Source organism: Arvicanthis niloticus, chromosome 29, assembly GCF_011762505.2.
Source record: "Arvicanthis niloticus isolate mArvNil1 chromosome 29, mArvNil1.pat.X, whole genome shotgun sequence".
Classification (NCBI taxonomy): Eukaryota; Metazoa; Chordata; class Mammalia; order Rodentia; family Muridae; genus Arvicanthis; species Arvicanthis niloticus.
The window spans coordinates 2,691,245-2,712,924 of NC_133437.1; the positions used below are offsets into that span (position 1 = coordinate 2,691,245).

Genomic DNA, 21,680 nt, shown 5'->3' on the forward strand with positions numbered 1-21,680 from the left:
CTTATTTGTACAATTTGCATGGCAGGCAGCCACAGGCTACCATTATGACCATGACCCTTCTTGGAGAACTTGGGGTTCCAGCAGCAATGAGAGAAAGAAGCCCACACATAGGTGTGTTTCTCATATGCCATGTCAGCCTCACTCTGAAGACTGAGACTTGCTTCACATGGTATGATCAAGAAAAGAGTTCTTAAAACTTTGGATCTATGCCAGGCATGGTGGCACACACCTTTAATCTGAGCATTCAGGAGGTAGAGAGAAACAGGCAGATCTCTGGGAACTCCAGGCTGCCTGAGCTGCATAGCAAGTTCTACAACCAGAGCTACATAGTAAAATCCTATCTCAAAACAAAACAAAACAAAACAACAATGACAAATAACTTCGCATCTAGTAATACATCTCAAATAGGGCAGATTTCTTGTCTTCCAGAAGCTTTCAAACTGCCATGAGGTCAAGTGTCACCTATGAAACTTGTCTAGAGCCCCAGATTCCTAACAGAGGACCCCAAAAAAGATGCTTCGGTTTGGGCTGAGAGTGCTTTGTTGTTGCTGCTGAGGCTACTGCTGCTGCCTCTCTTCTTCCTCCTCTTCCTCCTCCTCCTCTTCTTGAAAAGGAAAATTTCTTCAAATTATTTTGGAACAAGGAGAGCATATTTTAGGAAATGTAGGTTCCCACATCTGGAGAGGAGATTCCTGAACCAGAGGCAGGCACTGGACTCCTGCAGAGGTATTACAATACAAGCACTCTCCCACTCAACAGAGATTATTGTCAAGACTGGGGGCAGCCACCATGCACTACTGTTAACCTCATGAAATGATAGTGCCTTACCAGCTTTTCCTGCACGACCTTCAGACATTCATTCATGTGGCTCAGGTGGTCTTTTCTGTACTTGATAAACTGGTTTTCTGTCCATTTTTGATTGTTTTCAACTTCTTCAAATATATTTGTAGAAAGTGAGTTAAATCTAAGGAAAAAAATTTAATAAGTGAATTCAATAAATCTATAAATAAATGTAAATTTAAATACAATTAATAAATTTAAAAATTTAGCATCGTAAAGATACAGAAGGATAATGTCCCTGGGCCTGAGCAAGTACTTATGAGACCTCTTGGGAGGTGTTGGTCCTGCTCTCAGCTGGAGTCCGGGCCAGCCACTGTCAGCAGTCCTTTGTGTACCTCAGAATGCAAACATACATGGTGGCAGGTGTGTGGTAAGCTTACTGATAGCTTTCGCATATAGAAATGCATGTTATCCATGTTTCTCCATCTCTTTTTTATTTCCAGCCCTTCTTTCAGGTGAACCCAGTTCGTCTGTGGCCACTGGATGGCTACACATGCAATATAATTTTTTAAAAATTTTATTCAAAAGTATAAAGTACATCATCTTTAGTCAGACTCAGCTGCTTGAGTTTGCTGGCCTTTGCTTTACAAGATCCACCTGAAGTAAAGAGAAGAGCAAAAGGGACTGACTATGTCATAAGAGGAAGGTATCTAAGGTTTGGCTTTGGATAGTGTGTGCCCTGGGAAAATTATCAGAACCATCTCCTCTGCCACGGTAGATCTGAGTGGATGGCTATGTGCCAAGTTACTATCATGGCAAAACGAAGAACCCAAAAAACCAACCCTGAAGTGAAGAATGTGCAGAAAGGGACTGCTGGCTGTCATGAAGTATAAGATTGTTATATAACAGAAGATTTTAACAAGTGGGAGTGAATGTTGTTTCAGTGGTTAAAAGTATTGTAAACAGGCAGAATTAATATAAAATGTCACTGTGGAGTGGCTCAGTGGCACAAAGAGGAATTATATTTGAATTGACAGAGATGTAGATCTGAGGAGAGAGAAGTGTGGAGATGTGTGAGTGGTCACTAAGATGGCAGTTTCAAATTTCCATTTGGAACAGTCCATAATATTAGACCAACAGGAATGATATGTCTTGTCACTGATGATAAAATCCTTCTCAATACATAGTGTTGACAAAGCAATAATTGCTCTGATATTCTTCTGACAGGTACAAATTATGTTATTAATCCTTTGAAGTCACTTAAGATGTGAGGGACACATGGCACATATGTATATCTTTCTGGGTGTCATGAAAAGTATTTGTATTCATAATTTTAAAAATGGGAATTTCAGCTGAGTGCCTTAGCTGTAATCCTATACAACTATAATCCTAGCACTTGCCTGCAGATGCAGGTCAAGGCACCTTCACAAGGTCAAGGCAAGGTCTACTTATTAAACTGTAGACTAGACAGGGTTGTAGACTGAGATGTTGTCTCAAAACAAAAGAGAGAAGTGGGATGGAAGGAAAAGGAGAAACAACCACCTTGAAATGGGTGCTATAAAATAATTTCTACATAGACCAGTGGTTGTAAACTGCAGAGGACATTGAGTAATGTCTGAAGACAATTTTCATTGTCAACACTGGGAGGCACTATTGGCATTTAGTGTGCAGGGACTATGGCTGCTTCTGCGCATCCTCCTGAGGCATACAGCCAAGGTCATGCAACCAAGCCATCAGTAATGTTAAAGGTGACAAACTCTGACTTGCATCACAAAGGCAAGAAATGGAGAAAGTGAGATAATTAAAGTCTGATCTTCATCACATCTAAATTTTCTCACATTAGTTTTTGACACAAAAAGTATATCTTAATTCAGCTGAGTTTCATTGAAGAACATGAAATCTTTTTTATTTCCTTGTTCTTAACAGTGTCATGATTCCCAGTCACCTGTGCATATGTCTAATTGCTGTTAGCCCTCAGACAAATAAGTTCAATGAGTGTGTGTGCATAGCGTCATTGGGGCCAACATTCCCTCTTTGTGGACTACTTCTTTGGTTGTTCCTGCTTTTCATTCATTCAGACTTACTTCTCTGTTGAGTAACACCGTTTTAGCAGAAGTCCCTTTTCTGACCCTGAGAAAGAGGACCCTTTACCTAATGTGACATCCACTTGCTGATATCTTCACTGTTTTACTGTTATCAAGAAACACCATGGCCAACACATCCCTTATTTAAAAAATGTATTTAATTGGCTTGCTTACAGTTTCAGAGGGTTAGGCCATTATTATTATTTTAGGGGGCATCATGGTGGCACACATGGTACTGGAGCAGTAGCTAAGAGTCACATCATGATCCATGGTCGGGGAGGGGGGGTAGGTCCAGGGGGGCCTGGTGTGGGCTTTTGAAACCTCAAAGCCCATGCCTAGTGACATGCTTTCTGTAACAATGCCACACCTTCTAATCTGTCCCAAACAGTTCCACTAACTGCAGACCAAGTATTCAGACATCTGAGCTCTTGGGCCATCCTCATTCAAACCACCAGGCCTCATTTGTCAAAAGTTAAATGGGTATAGCTTTGCCATTTTATGTCTAGGTTCTCTTTTCTATTGCAGTTGTGTGTTGGTCCATTTTTAATATCAGAACCAAGCTGTCTTAATTACTATAACTCTATGTAGTATTATTTGAGGTCAGGCAGTATAATATCTCAACACTGTTTTCATTCCCTAGGATAGCTTTGGCAATTTGTGTGGTGTGTGTGTGTGTTTGTGGTTCCATATGAATTCTTGTATTGTTTGTCCTATACATGTGAAATGTGGCATGGAAGTTTTGAGTATGAATATGTTTAACATTGGTTTGGGTAGTATAGACATTTTTATAATATTAATTCTACCTACCCAGAGCATGAAATAGTTTTCTATCATTTAATATCTGCTGTGATTTCCTTTTTCAATATCTTGAAATTTTTGTTGTAAAAGTCTTTCATTTCTTTAGTTAGATATTTTCTTAAATACTTAATCTTGGGAGGAAATATTTTAAATTAAAAAAGAAATGCCATAAAATAAATCCTGATTCCTTCCTCCAACACCTCCCAAATCCTCCCCACCTTTCCTTCCACCCAATTTCTTGGCCCCCTCTCTCAAACAGGCATCAAGCAAGCAAAACAAAACAACAACAAACAATCCTATAACCCTTTCATGCACAAGAAATACACACACACACACACACACACACACACACATACATTCCACAAAAACACAAAATTGGAAACCATAAAATACAAGCAAAAGGCCATGAAAACAAAAACAAAACAAAATGCTCAATCAACGCAATATGGGAGAAAATTCTATTGTTTTATTGGATATTATATTTACATTTTAGATTTTATCCCCTTACTCCATTCCCCATACCACCCAGGAACCTCCTATCCCATCCCCCCTTCGCCTGCTTCTATGAGGATGTGCCCCCACCTACCCCTCCACTCCCACCTCCCCACCCTCTAATTCCACCCCCCACTTGGTGTCCAGCCTTCATAGGACCAAGGATCTCCTCTCCCACCTATGCCCAACAAGGCCATCCTCCCCTACATGTACAGATGGAGTCATGGGTCCCGCCCTGCCCTATGTGCTCCCAGGCTGGTGGTTTAGAGTCTGGTTGGTTGGTGTTGTTGCTCTCCTGATGGGGCTGAAAACCCTTTCAGCTCCTTCAGTCTTCTCTCTAACTTCTCCATTGGGAACCCCTTGATCAGATCAGTGGTTAGCTGTGAGCATCTGCATCTGAATATGTCAGACTTTGGCAGACCTCTAAGGAGACAGCTATATCAGGCTCTTGTCAGCATGCTTTTCCTGACATCCACATCAGTGTCCACCTTTGGTGACTGCACATGGGATGGATACCCAGGTGGAATGGTGTCCAGAAAGCCCCTCCTTCAGTTTCTGTCCCACACTTTGTCTCCATATTTGCTCCCTTGAGTATTTTGTTACTCCTTGTAAGTAGGACTGAGGCATCCACACTTGATCTTCTTTCTTCATGAGCTTCACGTGGTCTGTGAGTTGAATCTTGGCTATTTCAAGCTTTTGGACTAATTCTAACACACTGCTTTTTTTTTTTTTTTTTTTTGTTGGCCTTTTAATGCTGGGCACAGGGCCTACACTTACATGTAGATAATGCATCCAATAAGTTTTCTCCAATGGAGAACAACTCATTTTTTCTTTGCAAGTGGTTGTCAATTGGAGATAGCTTCTTGGTTAGGGATGGGAGCTGTGTCTACTTCCCTTTTCAGTGCTGGGACCCTGTCTGAATTGAACCTGTGTAGGCCTTGTGCATGCTGACATAGTATCTGTGAGTTAATATGTATGTCATTCCTATTGTATCTGGAAGATACTGTTTCCTCAGTGTCTTTCATTCCCTCTGGCTCTTACAGTCTTTCTACTTCTTCCATATAGTTTTCTGACCCTGAGTTGAGAGGTTCAGTGAAGAAATCCCATTTAGGACTAAGTGTGCAAGGTCTCTCACTCTGTATATTACCTAGTTGAGGGTCTCTGTGTTAGTTTTCATCTTACTGAAGAAGAAATTTCTTTGATGATGGCTGTCTTAGGTATTGATCTATGGGTGGTAGAAGATCATCTAGAGTCCTTTCGCTATATTGCTTTGTTTCTTTAGCAGAATGGTAATATTTGGTCTAGGGGGGGATGTGTCAGGATTTTTCCTGCCCATTGTAATTGCATTGGAACTCAGTGCTTTGACTAGCTGCCTGCTTATAAGTAGGAATAGATAGAAGCGTGAATCAACTGTGTTGAAAATGGTATAAAATATATTGCTTTAATATGCCTCACAGGATACTCAAATTCTGTCAATGTGGGCCCCATGGAAATCTTGGGTTTTATTCTGCTTGGCAAAATAGGAAAGGCCTAAGAATAGGCACATACAGTACTTTAATTACTTCATTTGTTTTAGATTGTTTTAATTTTTAAAATGGGTGTGATTTTCAGTTTTGTTGTCAAGGCAGGATTTAAACCCAGAATTCCCATGGAGCCCACATTAGACAGAACCCGAGAATCCTGTAAGACAAATTAGAGTAACAGATCTTACACCATCTTTCTGTTAGAATTAAAAAAATAAAAACAAGCCAACTTTCCCTCAAAATATAAATTTTAATGGAATATTTTTCTAATTTTTTTCAGAGAGTTGCCTATTAGTATATATGAAGGGTCATTTTGTTTTGTTTTGTTTTGTTTTAAATATATACTGATTCTGTATCTTGCAAGAACCTTACTGTGTTTGTTATAAGGTCCAAACCTTTTCTAGTAGACTCAATAGGGTTTCCTCAGTAAGGAATCATGTCTCTGTAAATAGTGATATTTTTAGGTCCCTTCCTTACTATTATTGTCCCTTTATGTATTTCGCTTATCTGATTGCTGTAGCTAAGACTTTGAGCACCATATCAAACAAGACAGGGGAGAATGGATGAGCATCTTTGTATCATTTCTGATCTTAGAGAAAATGTTCTTAATTTGTCTCCATTTAATATAATGATGGCTGCAGGTTTGTGGCCTTTATTATTTGAGGTATGTTCCATCTATTTCTGCTGTTCCCAGAACTTTTATCACAGAAGCATGCAGAACTTTGCCAAATGCCCCGTTAGAAGCAATTGAAATAGTTGTGTAGATTTTGTCCTTAGGGTTGTTTACATGGTGTATTACATTTGTTGACTTACATGTGTTTCTTGCCTTTCTGGGATGAAGCCCACTTGGTCATAATGTGCAATCTTCTAGATATGTTTTGAATTCTATTTACAAATGTTTTGTTAAGAATTTTCGCATGTGTTTATCAAAGAAATTGGCCTGAACGCTCTGCTAATCCACAGCTTGCTCCTGCCAGGAAGCCAAGTAGGCTGACCGATGGTGGGTCTACTTCCACTCCTCCAGATCCAGTCCCCCTCTCACCTCCAGATCTGGAGCAGAAAACCTGCTCCAGACTCCCTTTATTTTCTGATCCCATCCACCCTGGATCTCAAACACCTTCTCCAACCTTAATTCCTCAACTCATCCCAGAATTCCAGTCTCCAACTCCAGCAGGTACTCTCTTTGAACACATCAATGGCCAGGAAAAAGGCCATCACACTCTCTGAAAATCCAGATCAGAAATGGAAACCAAGGGAAAAAACTCCTACACAACAAACTCAAATTCAGAAATCAGCAACTAGATCTATAACTTAAACTTAGCTGCCTAGACACCAGTGTAAGAACATAGTCAATAATAGCTAGGGCAATATTTCTCTCCCAGAGTCCAACCAAAGCAGGGCCTGAATACTCCAACACAACTGAAACACAAGAAAAAGATCTTAAAACCAACTATATGAAGATGATAGAAGTCCTTAAGAAGGAAAGACTCTAAAATCCAGAAGGGTGTTGACAGATGTGTTGTAGACTCTAAGAGACCACAGATGGGTGCCCAGACTACTATATGAAGTAAAAATTTTAATCACCATAAATGAAGAAAATAAGATATTCCATAAAAAATGAAACTTAAGCCATATTTATCTATAAATCTAGTCCTACAGAGGGTGTTAAATGGAAAGCTCCAACCTAAGGAGATTAATTACATCAATTAAAAACACAGGAAATATTCCCAGATGTCCCAAGTCAAAGGAAGACACACACACACACACACACACACACACACACACACACACATCACCACTAACACAATAACAGATATTAACAATCATTTGTCATTTGTAATTCCAAGTCTCAATGGCTTCAATTCCCTAATAAAAAAGACATAGAATAACAGAATGGATGTAAAAACATGACCCCATCCTTCTGCTGCATCCAAAAACATACCTCAACATCAAAGACAAACACTATTTTAGGGTAAATGGTTGGAAAAGTATATTCTAAACAAATGAACCTAAGAAAAAAGCCACTATCTAACAAAATAGACTTCAAACCAAACCTAACCAGAAGAGATAGGAAAGAACACTTCATACTCATCAAATGAAAAAAAATCAACCAGACTGACATTTCAATTCTTATCATTTATGCCTTAAGCACAAGGGCAGCTACATTTGTAAAAGAAAGATTACTAAAGCTTAAATCACATGTGGACATTTACACCTCGATATTGGTAGACTTTAATACCCAACTCTCATCAATAGATAAAAACTAAACAGAGAAATGTTGGCACAAACAGGCATTATAAATCAAATGGGACAGATGTTTACAGAACATTCCACACCCCCCCACACACACAAAATATACCCTTTTCTCAGTACCTCCAAGTATTTTCTCCAAATGCTTCTCAGAATTTTCTCTAAGCTAAGAGGAAAGTTCATAGCACTAAGTGCTATATAAACAACTGGAGAGATCTCATAGTAGCAACTTTTTTTCCCCATGAGACTCGGGCCGAGTAACACAGGGAAAGCGGGATTTGAACCAGGAGAGAGAGAGAGCAAATGGCATGGGGTCGCCCTCTGGAGGCTGGCACCTAAGCCGCTGCACCACCACTCATTCACTCATATTAGCAACTTAATTGCATACCTGAAGTCTCTAGAACAAAAAAGAAATCACACACAAGAGGAATAGACAGCAAGAAATAATCAAACTCAGGGCTGAAATCAATAACACAGAGATAACTAGAATAATACAAAAAGTCAATGAAACAGAGTTGGTTCTTTGAGAAAAGCAGTAAGATTAAAAAACCTTATCCAAGGGTTCCTTCCGGTCTGGGCCAGAGCACTGAGAAGATCTTGGGTGGTAGCTCTGTCCCCAACCTCCAAGAACCCAGAAGAAGCAGGGATCCCAGGCACTCTAACTTGGACAGTGTCTTAGAAACTAGTTCTCAGATCTGAGGCCTGGATCAGACCTCTGCCAGGTCTGCTGTTGTGTGGACCCCAGATTCCACCTTAGACATACTGGAAGGTCCACTCAATCCAGAGCCACAGAGGAACAAATGAACTCAGAGCTTCAGACAACATATCCTGAGATATTCTAGAGGAGACACTGCACACAGAACAGCAGACACCTAGCTGGACTACTACCTTGGAGGCACCATATCCTGAGGCATCCTAGAGGTACCACTGTAATCAGTGCAGCTGGAAAAGATCACAGAGACATCTGGACCCCTAGGAGATCAGACACAATCTAGATAACTAGAAAGACAGGCTTCAGTCAGAGACAGCAAGTACAGGCAGCATTAGAGTTAACCAGATGGCAAAAGGCAAGAGCAAGAATGTAAGCAACAGAAAACAAAGTTACATGGCATCATCAGAACCCAGCTCCCCCATCAGAGCAAGCCCTGAACACCCCATCACACCAGAAAAGCAGGAATCAGAATTAAAATCACTTCTCATGATGATGATAGAGGGCTTTAAGAAAGACATAAATAACACTCTCAACGAACTTAAGGAGAGCACTGGTAGACAGATAGAAACCCTTAAAGAGGAAACACAAAAATCCCTTAAGGAATTGCAAGAAAATGCAACCAAACGGGAAAAGGAATTAAACAGAACCATGCAGGATCTAAAAATGGAAGTAGAAACAATAAAGAAATCACAAAGGGACAATACCCTGGAGATAGAAAACCTAAAAAGATCAGGAGTCATACACACAAGTATCACCAACATAATACATGAGATGGAAGAGAGAATCTCATGTGCAGAAGATACCATGGAAAACATTGACACAACTGTCAAAGAAAATGCAAAATACAAAAAGCTACTAACCCAAAATATACAAGAAATCCAAGACACAATGAGAAGGCCAAACCTAAGGATAATAGGTATAGATGAGGGGAAGACTCCCAACTAAAAGGACCAGTAAATATCCTCAACAAAATTATAGAGGAAAATTCCCTAACCTAAAGAAAGAGATATCCATAAATATAGAAGAAGCTTACAGAACTCCAAATAGTTTAGACCAGAAAAGAAATACTTCCAGCTACATAATAGTCAAAACATCAAATGTACAAAACAAAGAAAAAATACTAAAAGCAGTAAGGGAAAAAGGCAAAGTAACATATAAAGGCAGACCTATAAGAATTACACCAGACTTCTCACCAGAGACCATAAAAGCCAGAAGATCCTGGACCGACATCATACAGACCCTAAGAGAACACAAATGCCAGCCCAGACTACTATACCCAGCAAAACTGTCAATCATTATTGATGGAGAAACCAAAATATTCCATGACAAATCCAAATTTACACAGTATCTCAACACAAATCTAGCACTTCAAAGGATAATTGGTGGAAAACTCCAACACAAGGAGGGAAACTACAACCTAGAAAAAGCAAGAAAGTAATCTTCCAAAAACCCCAAAAGAAGATAGTTACACAAACATATCTCCACGGATGTTAGCCCAAAAGCTTGGATTAGCGAAGACTCAACCCACAGACCACATGAAGCTCATGAAGAAGGAAGACCAAGAGGGGATGCCTTGGTTCTACTTAGAACAAGAAACAAAAATGCTCAAGGGAGCAAATAGGGAAACAAAACATGGAACAGAAACTGAAGGAGGGGCCATCAGGAGACCTTTCCACCTGGGTATTCATCCCATGTACAGCCACCTAATCTAAACACTGTTGTGGATGGCTAGAAGTGCATAATGTGAGGAACATGATATAGCTGTCTCCTTAGAGGTCAGCCAAAGACTAACACACTCAGAGGGCAATGTTCACAATTAACCACTGATATGATCAGGGGTTTCCCAATGGAGAACTTAGTGAGAGGACTGAAGGAGCAGAAAGGGTTATTGACCCCAGGTGGAAAGCAACAATACCAAACAACCAGAGCCCCCCAGGGTCTAAACCACCAGCCTGGGAACACATAGGGAGGGACCCAAGACTCCAGAGGTATATGTAGGGGAGGATGGCCTTCTCGGACATAGGTGGGAGAGGAGTTTCTTGGTCCCATAGGAAAAAAAATGAACACACAGTGGGGGGGGGGGATGTGAGGGCGGGGAGGGGATAGTGAGGGGGGGTAGGTGCGGTCACTGCCTCATAGAAGCATGAGGAGGGGGATGGGATAGGAGGTTTCTGGGTGGTGGGAGGAAGTAGGCTAAGGGGATAAAATCTGAAACGTAAATACTACAACCAATTTTAACAAGCAGAAAAAAAAAAGTCTTCAGAACCAACATCTTTAAAAAAAAAATGTCAGCCCCCTGGGGGTGGGAAATTTTTTTTTTTCTTGATCCTAAAACTTGTTCTGAGAATTGTATATTGCAGAATACACAGCCTTGGTGTATCTACTCATCAAGCATACTGAGCAGACCTGCCCAAACCTCTGATGTCCTGGAATTCCATCTGGATTCAGTGAAAACACAGCATCAGAGGCTTATCAACTTACTCTTCCCCCCACCCCTCTTCTAAAATCTCAACGCCCTTAATCAGCTTGAAGAAGTTAAAGAAGAGTCAGCGCCCCTATTCCCTGAGCTTGGGGACTAATGTGGTTAATAATGGTCTGTCTTTCTAGGGACAAGTAGTGGTTTTGTTGGAACAGGGGGGATTAGCTAGGACTTATTGCATAGCCATAACCTATTGGTAGAAATCTGTATAATTATTATCAAGATGAAGTTATAATTTCTTAAATGGTACAAAATTTACTTTGATCTCAAATTTAAGGTTTTCATTGATACGAGCCTCTTATTAATATAAAAATGAGATGAATATTGATACGCTCATGGGCATTGTGCCTGTATAACACATTTAGGAATACAATGCCTAGACCCAGCCCTTTTTTAACTTTTTTAACTGATTTGGGAAGGTTAACCTATGAGTTAAGGGACTATAGCAAATTCATATTTTTGAGTTTATTGTTAGGGTGTTTTCCATATTTTATTTAGAAATAGCTGAGAGGAGTGAACAGACAACAGTCCAGGTTACCTTACATGGATAGTTGGTTTTCAAAACATCAGAAGTCCATAGAACTGACACTACAAATATTTATATATTAATGTTCATTTTGATTAGAGACCTGTCTGCTCCTGACAGCTTCCTGTCGTGGATTCTAAGAAGAAATTGAGCATCCTTGGAGTTACTCCAGTTGTGTGGTAACAGCCACTAGGCAAGAATTGCCTCTCTCCATCTACAGACAAATTACTGTCCAGAAAAGGACACACATGCAGAATAGTCGACTGATTATATCTGCCTAGACAGAGTAATCAGTCCTTAATAATCCTGCATCACCAAGGTCTGTCAGATGATTCTGGGCCAGAAGGCTGAAGATTTGATGCTCCAACGTTCGGTAGTATAGGGGCTTTTCAGGTGTTCAGAGGTCTCTATAAATTGGCTAAGTTTTAGAAGCTATGCTTTGTGCTTCCCACAATTATAGTTAACTCAGTCATTCTGGATTTCTGACGGGGTTGAAAACTTATAGCTATTTACCTTAAGAGAAAAGATTTGAGTGGATGGTCGTCAGCTGACATTCATCCTAAAGCCAGGTTCAGAACTAAATGTTCTAGTTAGGATAGATGACAGAGGTACTGGTTAGTCAACAAAAGGATGGACGGCGTATTAGGACTATCTTGTACCTCACTGGTACAAATTGGCATAATTATGCTCTAATTGTATTTTGAGAGAAAAGTTTCATTTTAACAGGAAGGGTGATGTGTAGGAGGAGCTAAGGTAGGAGGAGTACTGAGAGGAAGAAAAGGAGTAAGAAGAGGAGAAGAAGAAGGAGAGGAGAAGCTAGGTGATGAAAGAGAGAAAGAGGGGGGAGACAGGGAGGCAGATATTCATGTATCTCCACCAGTCAAAGATAGTTGTTATATCTAGGTTGGGTAGTGGGTTACACCTCTGATTGAACAATTCCAAACTTATAACGCTTATGATTAACATTATTTTTAAAAATGTATAAATGCAAAAAGGAAAAGGGGGCATGGGATAGGGGCTTTCTAAGGGGGGGGAATGGGGAAAAGGGATGGCATCTGAAGTGTAAATAAAATATCTAATAAAAAAATTAAAAAAAAACCTTATCCAAATTAACTAAAAGGCAGAGAATATCCAAATTAACAAAATGAGAAAGAAAATGGGGAACATAACAGTAGACACAAGGAAATCCAGAGAATCATAAGGACATATTTCAAAAACCTATACTCCACCAAAAATCTAAATGAAATCTAAAAAATGTGTAATTTTCTTGATAGATAGCACTTGCCAGAGTTAAATCAAGAGCAGATCAAGAATTTAAACAGACCTGTAACCCTAGTGGAATAAAAGCCGTCTTTAAGATCTCCAAGTTTGGCCCAGCACCTAAAGACTTTAGCACAGAATTCTATCAGACTTTCAAAAAAGAGTTAATGTCAATACTCCTCAAATAACTCCACAAAATAGAAACAGAAGAAACATTGCCCAATTTTTTCTATGAGGCCACAGTTACTGCCAGGAGCCAGCTGGCCTGGAATGGTTTGAAGCAGGATGTAGAGTTGAACATAGAGGTAGCTTTAAAAACTGATGGTCTCTGGCCTGCTAGCTCTTTAACTATACTGAATGATTGCTGATAACTTCTAAAAAAATCCTAAAAACTTTCTTCCTTATTCTGTGGTTAAAAATCACTGGCTTGGGTGACTAACACCCATTGCCTAGCAGTGAGGAACTAAGTAAAAAACTTTATTGCTATCACTCCCTTCTCTTTCCAGGCTAGTTAACTTTTTGTGACCCAGAGAGAAAGGAAAGGAAAAGAAAAGAAAAGAAAAGAAAAGAAAAGAAAAGAAAAGAAAAGAAAAGAAAAGAATTAAGATCCTTTATACAGGCAAATATGCACAGACACATATACATTCATGCACCCACACTCTGGCTGGGCCCTACTGTTTGTCTCAGTCAACTCCCTAAGTACTTATGCATGCTTACATTCATACCCATGTACCTACGCATATACATAGTACAGACAAACAGGCATATACATTTGGATGGATAGATAAATGAATGGATGGGACAGAGATTCCCAAGCAAACGATCCAACCAACAACTTTATTTTTTTCCTCTGGTCTTTTTATACCTTCTTAGACAAAAAGTTCTTGAAAAGATTAACTCAGAGATAAAATGTTACATGGAATGGGAGTTACAGAGGAATGTTGATACTATTCAAAGCAGTGTTTCATTCTATGTGCTCATTATAAGTTCAAAGCAACAGTTTTTTTTTCATGGCCTTGCCTTATCATAGTGCATACCTGTGACTTTATCCTTTGACCTAAATATTTTTCCTTGAACACAAGTTTGTCCCAAGCCTATTTCTCTTTTTAGTATAATTTTGAAAGGTCATTGTATTTCTTATTATGCAGCCTTTACTTACTATATGAGTGGGCACATTTTATTTTTGCTTATAACTTTATTACATCTTTCTAGCAGAACAACTAAAACCATCTCTAAAAACTTTGTTCCTGAAATTATTTGAATCAAATCAGGAATTCTATAGAATCATTAATTCACTAAATAGCATTAATCCATGAAAGTTCATCTTTATGTTGATCTGTATAAAACTTGATTATAGGGTAAGCTAATGCATGGGGATTGTTATATTAATTAATACTGACAGGAAAGGCATATCAGCTACAAGAAGCAATCCTGAGATGAAGTCTCTTTGGAACCTTGCCATCGAGCTCACCCATCACAGACTATGCAAAAACAGTGGGTCACCTCCAGGAAGACCACCGGCTTACCTTAACTTATTCTAGATGGCTCCTGACAAGTTACCCTGTGATACTTTGTGGTAACATACAGAGACTTAACAAAGAAAGAAAATTACAGGTCAGTTTTGTTTATAAACATAGATGCAAAGATACTCAGTAAAATACTTGCAAACCAAGTTCAAAATCATTTCAAAAGGATCATCCACCATAATCAAGTAGGCTTCATCTCAGAGATTTCAATATACAGAAATCAATAATATAATCCATCATATAAACAAAGTGAATGAAGGAAATCACACAATCATCTTATTAGATGCTGAAAAAGCCTTTGACAAAATCCAACGCTGTTGTATGACGCGACAGATGTAGGAGTTAGAAATCTCTGCAGCTGATAAACACTTTCAGCAAAGTACTCTGAGTTAAGTTTGATGGAATCGTGTCTTGTACATTGGGAATTATATTACACCAGGAAACTGTTTTCCAAATTGAACTGCATTTAAATACACTGGCAATAAATCACCTGTCACCAGACTCCCAAAGTTTAATCCAGGACAAGTCATGCTGAACCAAGTTTTCATTCTCACCTCTTTGTGGATGTTTCTCTGCCTGCCATGACACCTGCAGGGACCCTTTCACAATGACACTTACTCAACCATGTTTGCGCTGTTGTCTTCATAAGATCTAGCAATCTAGATGCCCTTCAACAGAAGGATAACAAAAATGTGGTCCATTTTGCACAATGGAGTGTTACTCAGATGTTTAAAAAAAATCATGAAATTTGTAAGCAAATGGGTGGAACTAGAAAAAAATCATATTGAGTGAGATATACCAAATCCAGAAAGAAAAATATGGTATGTATTCACTTTTACATGGAAATTCACTATCAAATAAATGATAACCAAGCTATGGTTTATAAACCCAGGGAGGCTAAGCATAGAGGAGAGGGCTAGGCCAGATACATGGATCTCTCCTGGAGGGTAAGTAGAATAGATTTTGTGGGTGGAATAGATCTTTGGAGGAGAATGGAGAAAGACAAGAATGGGAAGATCTGGTGAGAAGGGAGACAGTAATGAGAGATGCATGGAGGTGAAGGACATTTAAGAGGCTATATAGAAACCCACTGCAGTAAACAGTAACAATAAAATAACCCTAGTTATATTGTGCTATACTCACACATCAGTGCTCTAAAAAATGAAGTTAAAATTTTTGCAGGAAGATTGATGGACTTAGAATATATATTATTAAGGAAAGTTACACAGTCTCAAAAGAAATAAACGTTGTGTTCTCTCCCATATGCAGAATCTAGCCAATAATATATGCATATATGTAAACAAATGTATATATGGGTACAGCACAATATAAAGAAAGAAGAGCAAAAATATAAATACATGGGGATGAGGAAGAACAAACTGAAGGTTATAGACACAAGCAATGAAATACTGTACAAAGCTAATCGTTTTATTAGTTCTGTCATGGAGCATCTACTTTCTAGATACTGTCATAGAATTTTTGGTTTTGGTAGTAGGTAAGTGTATAAAGTACACTCAACACTGTGAGAGCAGAAGTTTGATTACAGTCCCACAGCTTCCCTTCCGCTAGACTATTCTAACTGTGCTGCAGTCCACTGAGATGTGTAGACTTTGGATCTGGTTAATGTTGGTGTGCTTTATTTTTACTTATTTGCAAGTTCATTTTAATAATAAAGATTATAAATTAAAAGGTAAAATACAAATGGACAGAAAAAAACTTGTCAAGCTATTTAGAAACCTAATATGTTTTGACTTTCATCTCTTTTTTTGTGGGAGGAAGTATTAATTGTTATGGTATATAGGGACAGTAAGTCCCAGGAAATGTATAATTTTCCAACTGTGAACTGCGACTCTAGGCTCACCTTTGCTTGTAATGAATGCAAGCATCTGTTCCCTTATCACATATACAGTATGAATATCTCTCTGAACAAGAAAACACTAACTATACTCAAGTAACATCTTCTGGAAAGGTGTGTTGCTAATTGAATTTCTGAAATTAAAATAAAGCCATAAATACAATTACTATTTTGACCTTTTTATTACAAGGCCAGTCTTTGATCAGAGAATGACTTTCCTATTAACATTGGAAATCAGATTATATCTGCTGATATGTTAAAACAGAAATGCATTTTTTTTGAAGAAAAAGTAAAATAAATTTGTGTAAATCTTTGCTTAGAATTCTTTCTGTGATCATGGACATGATTTACCCAAATTCTATAGATTATAGAACTAATAGAGATAGTAAAAGCAATTTTCAAATTCATTTGGAATAACAAAAAACCTAGGATAGTGAGAACTATTCTCAACAATAAAAGAACTTCTGGGGGAATCACCATCCCTGACCTCAAACTGTACTACAGAGTAGTAGTGATAAAAACTGCATGGTATTGGTACAGAGACAGGCAGGAAGATCAATGGAATAGAATTGAAGATCCAGAAATGAACCTGCACACCTATGGTCCACTTGATGTTTGACAAGGGAGCTAAAACCATCCAGTGGAAAAAGGACAGCATTTTCACCAAGTGGTGCTGGCTCAACTGGAGGTCAGCATGTAGAAGAATGCAAATTAATCCATCCTTATCCCCTTGTACAAAGCTCAAGTCCAAGTGGATAAAGGACCTTCACATAAAGCCAGATACACTGAAAGTAATAGAAGAGAAGTTGGGGAAGACCCTCGAATACCTCGGCACAGGGGAAAAGTTCCTGAACAGAACACCAATGGCTTATGCGCTAAGATCAAGAATTGACAAATGGGACCTCATCAAATTGCAAAGCTTCTGTAAGGCAAAGGACACTGTCAATAGGACAAAACGGCAACCAACAGATTGGGAAAAGATCATTACCAATCCTAGATCCAATAGAGGGCTAATATTCAATATATACAAAGAACTCAAGAAATTAGATGCCAAACAACAAAATAACCCCATTAAACAATGGGGTACAGAGCTAAACAAAGAATTCTCAACTGAGGAGACACAAATGGCCGAGAAGCACCTTAAGAAATGCTCAACATCTTTAGTCATCAGGGAAATGCAAATCAAAACAACCCTGAGATTCTACCTCACACCAGTCAGAATGGCTAAGATCAAAAATTCAGGTGATAGCAGATGCAGGCAAGGATGTGAAGAAAGAGGAACACTCCTCCATTGTTGGTGAGGTTACAAGCTGGTACAAGCACTCTGGAAGTCAGTCTGGTGGTTCCTCAGAAAACTGGACATAGCACTACCTGAGGACCCAGCTATACCACTCCTGGGCATATACCCAGAAAATGCCCCAACATATAATAAAGACATATGCTCCACTATGTTCATAGCAGCCTTATTTATAATAGCCAGAAGCTGGAAAGAACCCAGATGCCCTTCAACAGAGGAATGGATACAAAAAAAATGTGGTACATTTACACAATGGAATATTACTCAGCTATTAAAAATAATGAATTCGAGAAACTCTTAGGTAAATGGATGGAACTAGAAAATATCATCCTGAATGAGGTAACCCAATCACAAAAGAACACACATGGTAAGCTCCTTATAATAAAGTTCTTTTAAAAAATATACTCTTTGACCTAGAAATTATTATCTTGTGCTAATTAAAATTAAATTTCTGTGCTTAAATGTCATTATGATTTGTTCTTTTTGTTTTGTGTCAAGACAGGGTTTCTCTTTGTAGCCTTGGTCAACCTGGAACTGTCTGTATAAACCAAGTTGGCCTCAAACTCAAGACATTCATCTTCCTCTGCCCCCACCATCTCTCCTGTCCCTGCTTTCCTCCAGTGTGGGGATTAAAGGCATACTGTTCTTATTTATGCCTGTCCTTCCCTCTTCTTCTCTACTCTCTTAATGGTCTCCTTCTCCCCCCCCCCCCCCAATAGTCTTCTATTTTTACATCACAGGTGTCTTAGGGTTTTACTGCTATGAACAGACACCATGCCCAAGGCAACTCTTATAAAAGACATTTAATTGAGGCTGGCTTACAGGTTCAGAGGTTCAGTCCATTATCATCAAGGCAGGAACATGGCAGCATCCAGGAAGGCATGGTGCGGGAGGAGCTGAGGGTTCTACATCTTCATCTGAAATTTGCTAGTGGAATATTAACTTCCAGGCAGCTAGGACTAGGGTCTTAAAGCCAACACCCACAATGACACACCTACTCCAACAGGGCCACACCTTCTAATACTACTCCCTAGTCAGAGCATATAGAAACTATTACAACAGAGATTCCATTATCTTCTCTCTCTCTCTCTCTCTCTCTCTCTCTCTCTCTCTCTCTCTCTCTCTTATGTGAACATCTTTTCCTTTCTATCATTGCTCCCTTTCTACTTTCTGATCTGAACATACCACATATATACATGCACATGCACACATTCACTTAGATTCTACATATTTTGGTTGTGAGCCTAGCTTTTAATGGCTGAGCCATCTCTCCAGCCCTAGGTTCCACACATAACAGAAAACATGAAATATTTGTCTTTCTGAGAGTGTCTTATTTCACTTAACATAATTATCTTCAAGTCCACTTCGCCATAAATTTCATGATTTCACTTTTTCTGTTTGACTGAAGGAAATTCTACTGAGTATGTCCTACATTTTCTTTACCCTTCCATATATTGATGGACTTCTAATCTCATTGCATTTTTAGTTGTAAAGAAAACAGTGACATCACCAATGTGCACATGTCTCTGTGGTGGCCTGAGTATGCTTCAGATGTATACTCTCAAGAGTGGTATGGCGGGGTCATATGATAGTTATATTTTAGCTTTTTTTTATAGGGGCCTCTATGCTAAATTTCATGGTACCCGAAAAAGCTTACAGTTTAAATTGTATATCTTAAAATGTTTGCATTTTCACTTTCCCTTGGAATATGTTTTATCTTAATCCAAAAGTAAGGGATTAATTAAATCAATCATGCAGCTGCTTACTGAGTGATCTCATTGGACAGGAATGTCATAATCTGAAAATGTTGCCCTAAATATAAAAAAATTGATATGCTCCCTTTACTTGAGAAATCCATATCTCCAAAATTTAGCAATAATTTATTTATCATCTTTTTGGACACATACACTTTCCACTTTACTATGACTAAAGTACACATTATATCATACTGTGCTTTGTGAGCTTAGTGACTCTGAGGTACAAGTATTACGTTGTCTCTTGTGGTCAGTGAGAATTGAGAAGAGGTGAGGAGAATGAAGAAAGCATGGTATTTCTCAGGTGCTGTGGGACAGAGAGGGAAAAGAGCAAGATACAAGAAATGCTAAGATCATAGCATCTAAGTTTCTTTCTGCTGTATTTCTGGAACACAGTGGTCATTTAAACAAAAAAGGAAACCTTGAGAATGGCGGCAGTCATCCAAACATTTGTTCAGTCCTCTTTCTTACTTTCTTCTTCAGTAGGGGAAAATTAAGTTTGGAAAGGTAGAGCCCAGTTTCAGAAAGGTTAATGGAAATCAGTGAATGCAAAGCCACGGAGGAAGTGCAAATAAAGCAAAATGATGCTAAAGAGTATCAGATCATCTTTGGTAATCAACTGTGCTCAGTAAAACTTTATACTAATACGTTTTAATGTAAAATTGGTAATAAATTAAGGTTACACTATAGGAAGTGTGAGAAGGAGTTCTGTATATCAGCTGATACACAAAGGAAACAGCAATATTAATATGCATGGGCTGGTGAGATGACTCAGAGAGTAAAGGTGATTGGCACCAAGCCTGATGACCTGACATGAACCCTGGGACCCACATGTTGGAAGGAGACAAGTCCTCCTATGACTGCCAAACATGCTTCCATAAATAAATCTAATAACTTAACATTTTAAATTTAAATAATACAAATTTTGTATTTAAATTCGTGTTCACATTTATTCCTTTTGGACATTGTATAAATTATCTCAGTGTGGAATGTCCCCTGGACTTATCTGCTATTTTATTTATTGTCCAGGCTCAAATTTCTGGAATAGGTTTTATTTATTGCTGGGGTTTTTATTATACAAAACTCTTTGACACTCACTTAACAAGATTAGAAATCATCTATTTACTTACTTGAATTCCAAGAGGTTCATTTCATGCTGATAATCTCCTTGGACCATCTTTAAATTTGAGGTGTGCTCAGAAGTAGAGGCCTCTATCTTTCCTAAGAGCTGCATTACCTAATAAAAGTAAAGATGTGTGTGTGTGAGAGAGAGAGCAAAGCCTCCAGCACTTTTGCGCTAAGACTTCCTTTCTGAAGAAGTCCAGAGCATGTCTTGCGTTAGAAAACAATTCACCTGCCAGAAGACCAGGCTGCTCTTGGACCTTCCTCATCCTTCTGTTATCCCAGACACAATTCTCATGTTGATCTTAGCACTGGAACAGAACACCAGGGGCAGCTTTTCCCCACCCTCAGCCCATGCCTCCTGTACATTCTCTCCGTTGTCTCTTCTCCCTGTAGCCTTCAACTAGCCAGCAAGTGTCCCTCCAACCCTCACCACCATTCCTGTGAACATACCAGCCTAGCAGACAAGTAAAATAGGCAACACTCAACCGAATACACTCTCTGAAAATCTAAAGAGGATACAGAAACCAAGGAATAAAACTATCACACAACCAAGACAAACCCAGAAATCAATACCTAGACCTATAAGCACCTCAAACCCAGATGCCTAGACACCAGCATAAAAAACATAAGAACAGCCAGAGTAACATCAGAGTCCAGCTATCCCACCACAGCAGGTCCTGAATATGCTAACATAGCTGAAAGAACAAGACAATGACTTTAAAACCAACTTTATGAAGATGACAACTATCATTAATGAAAAAATAAATAAATCCCTTATAGAAATCCAGGAAAAACACAACAAACAATTGGAGGAAGTGAATAAATTGGAGGAAATGAAAAAAGACAACTGAAGGAAACAAATGAAACTCTTCAAGACCTGAAAGTGAGCCGGGCGGTGGTGGTGCACGCCTTTAATCCCAGCACTTGGGAGGCAGAGGCAGGCGGATTTCTGAGTTCGAGGCCAGCCTGGTCTACATAGTGAGCTCCAGGATAGCCAGGGCTACACAGAGAAACCCTGTCTCGAAAAACAAACCAAACAAACAAAAACAAACCAACCAACAAACAAAAAGACCTGAAAGTGAACATAGAAGCAATAAAGAAAACAGAAACTGAGGGAAATCTGGAAATGAAAACTTTTAGGAATTTGAACAGGAACTACAGAGGCAAGCTTCACCAACATAGTACATGAGATAGAAGAGAGAATCTCAGTCATTGAAAA

At 38.9% G+C, this 21,680-nt stretch overlaps 1 protein-coding gene across 2 annotated transcripts in view; it reads right to left on the bottom strand.

Annotated features, from left to right (window-relative positions):
- Positions 1-21,680, bottom strand: part of Fam81b (family with sequence similarity 81 member B) — a 58,665-nt gene that overhangs the window by 3,773 nt on the left and 33,212 nt on the right. For both annotated transcript variants that reach the window (XM_076927039.1, XM_076927040.1), the window contains 2 exons: positions 20,467-20,573; positions 829-964 (listed from right to left, as the gene is read on the bottom strand). In XM_076927039.1, coding sequence (XP_076783154.1) covers positions 829-964; positions 20,467-20,573 — 243 coding nt within the window. The remainder of the gene's footprint in view (positions 1-828; positions 965-20,466; positions 20,574-21,680) is intronic.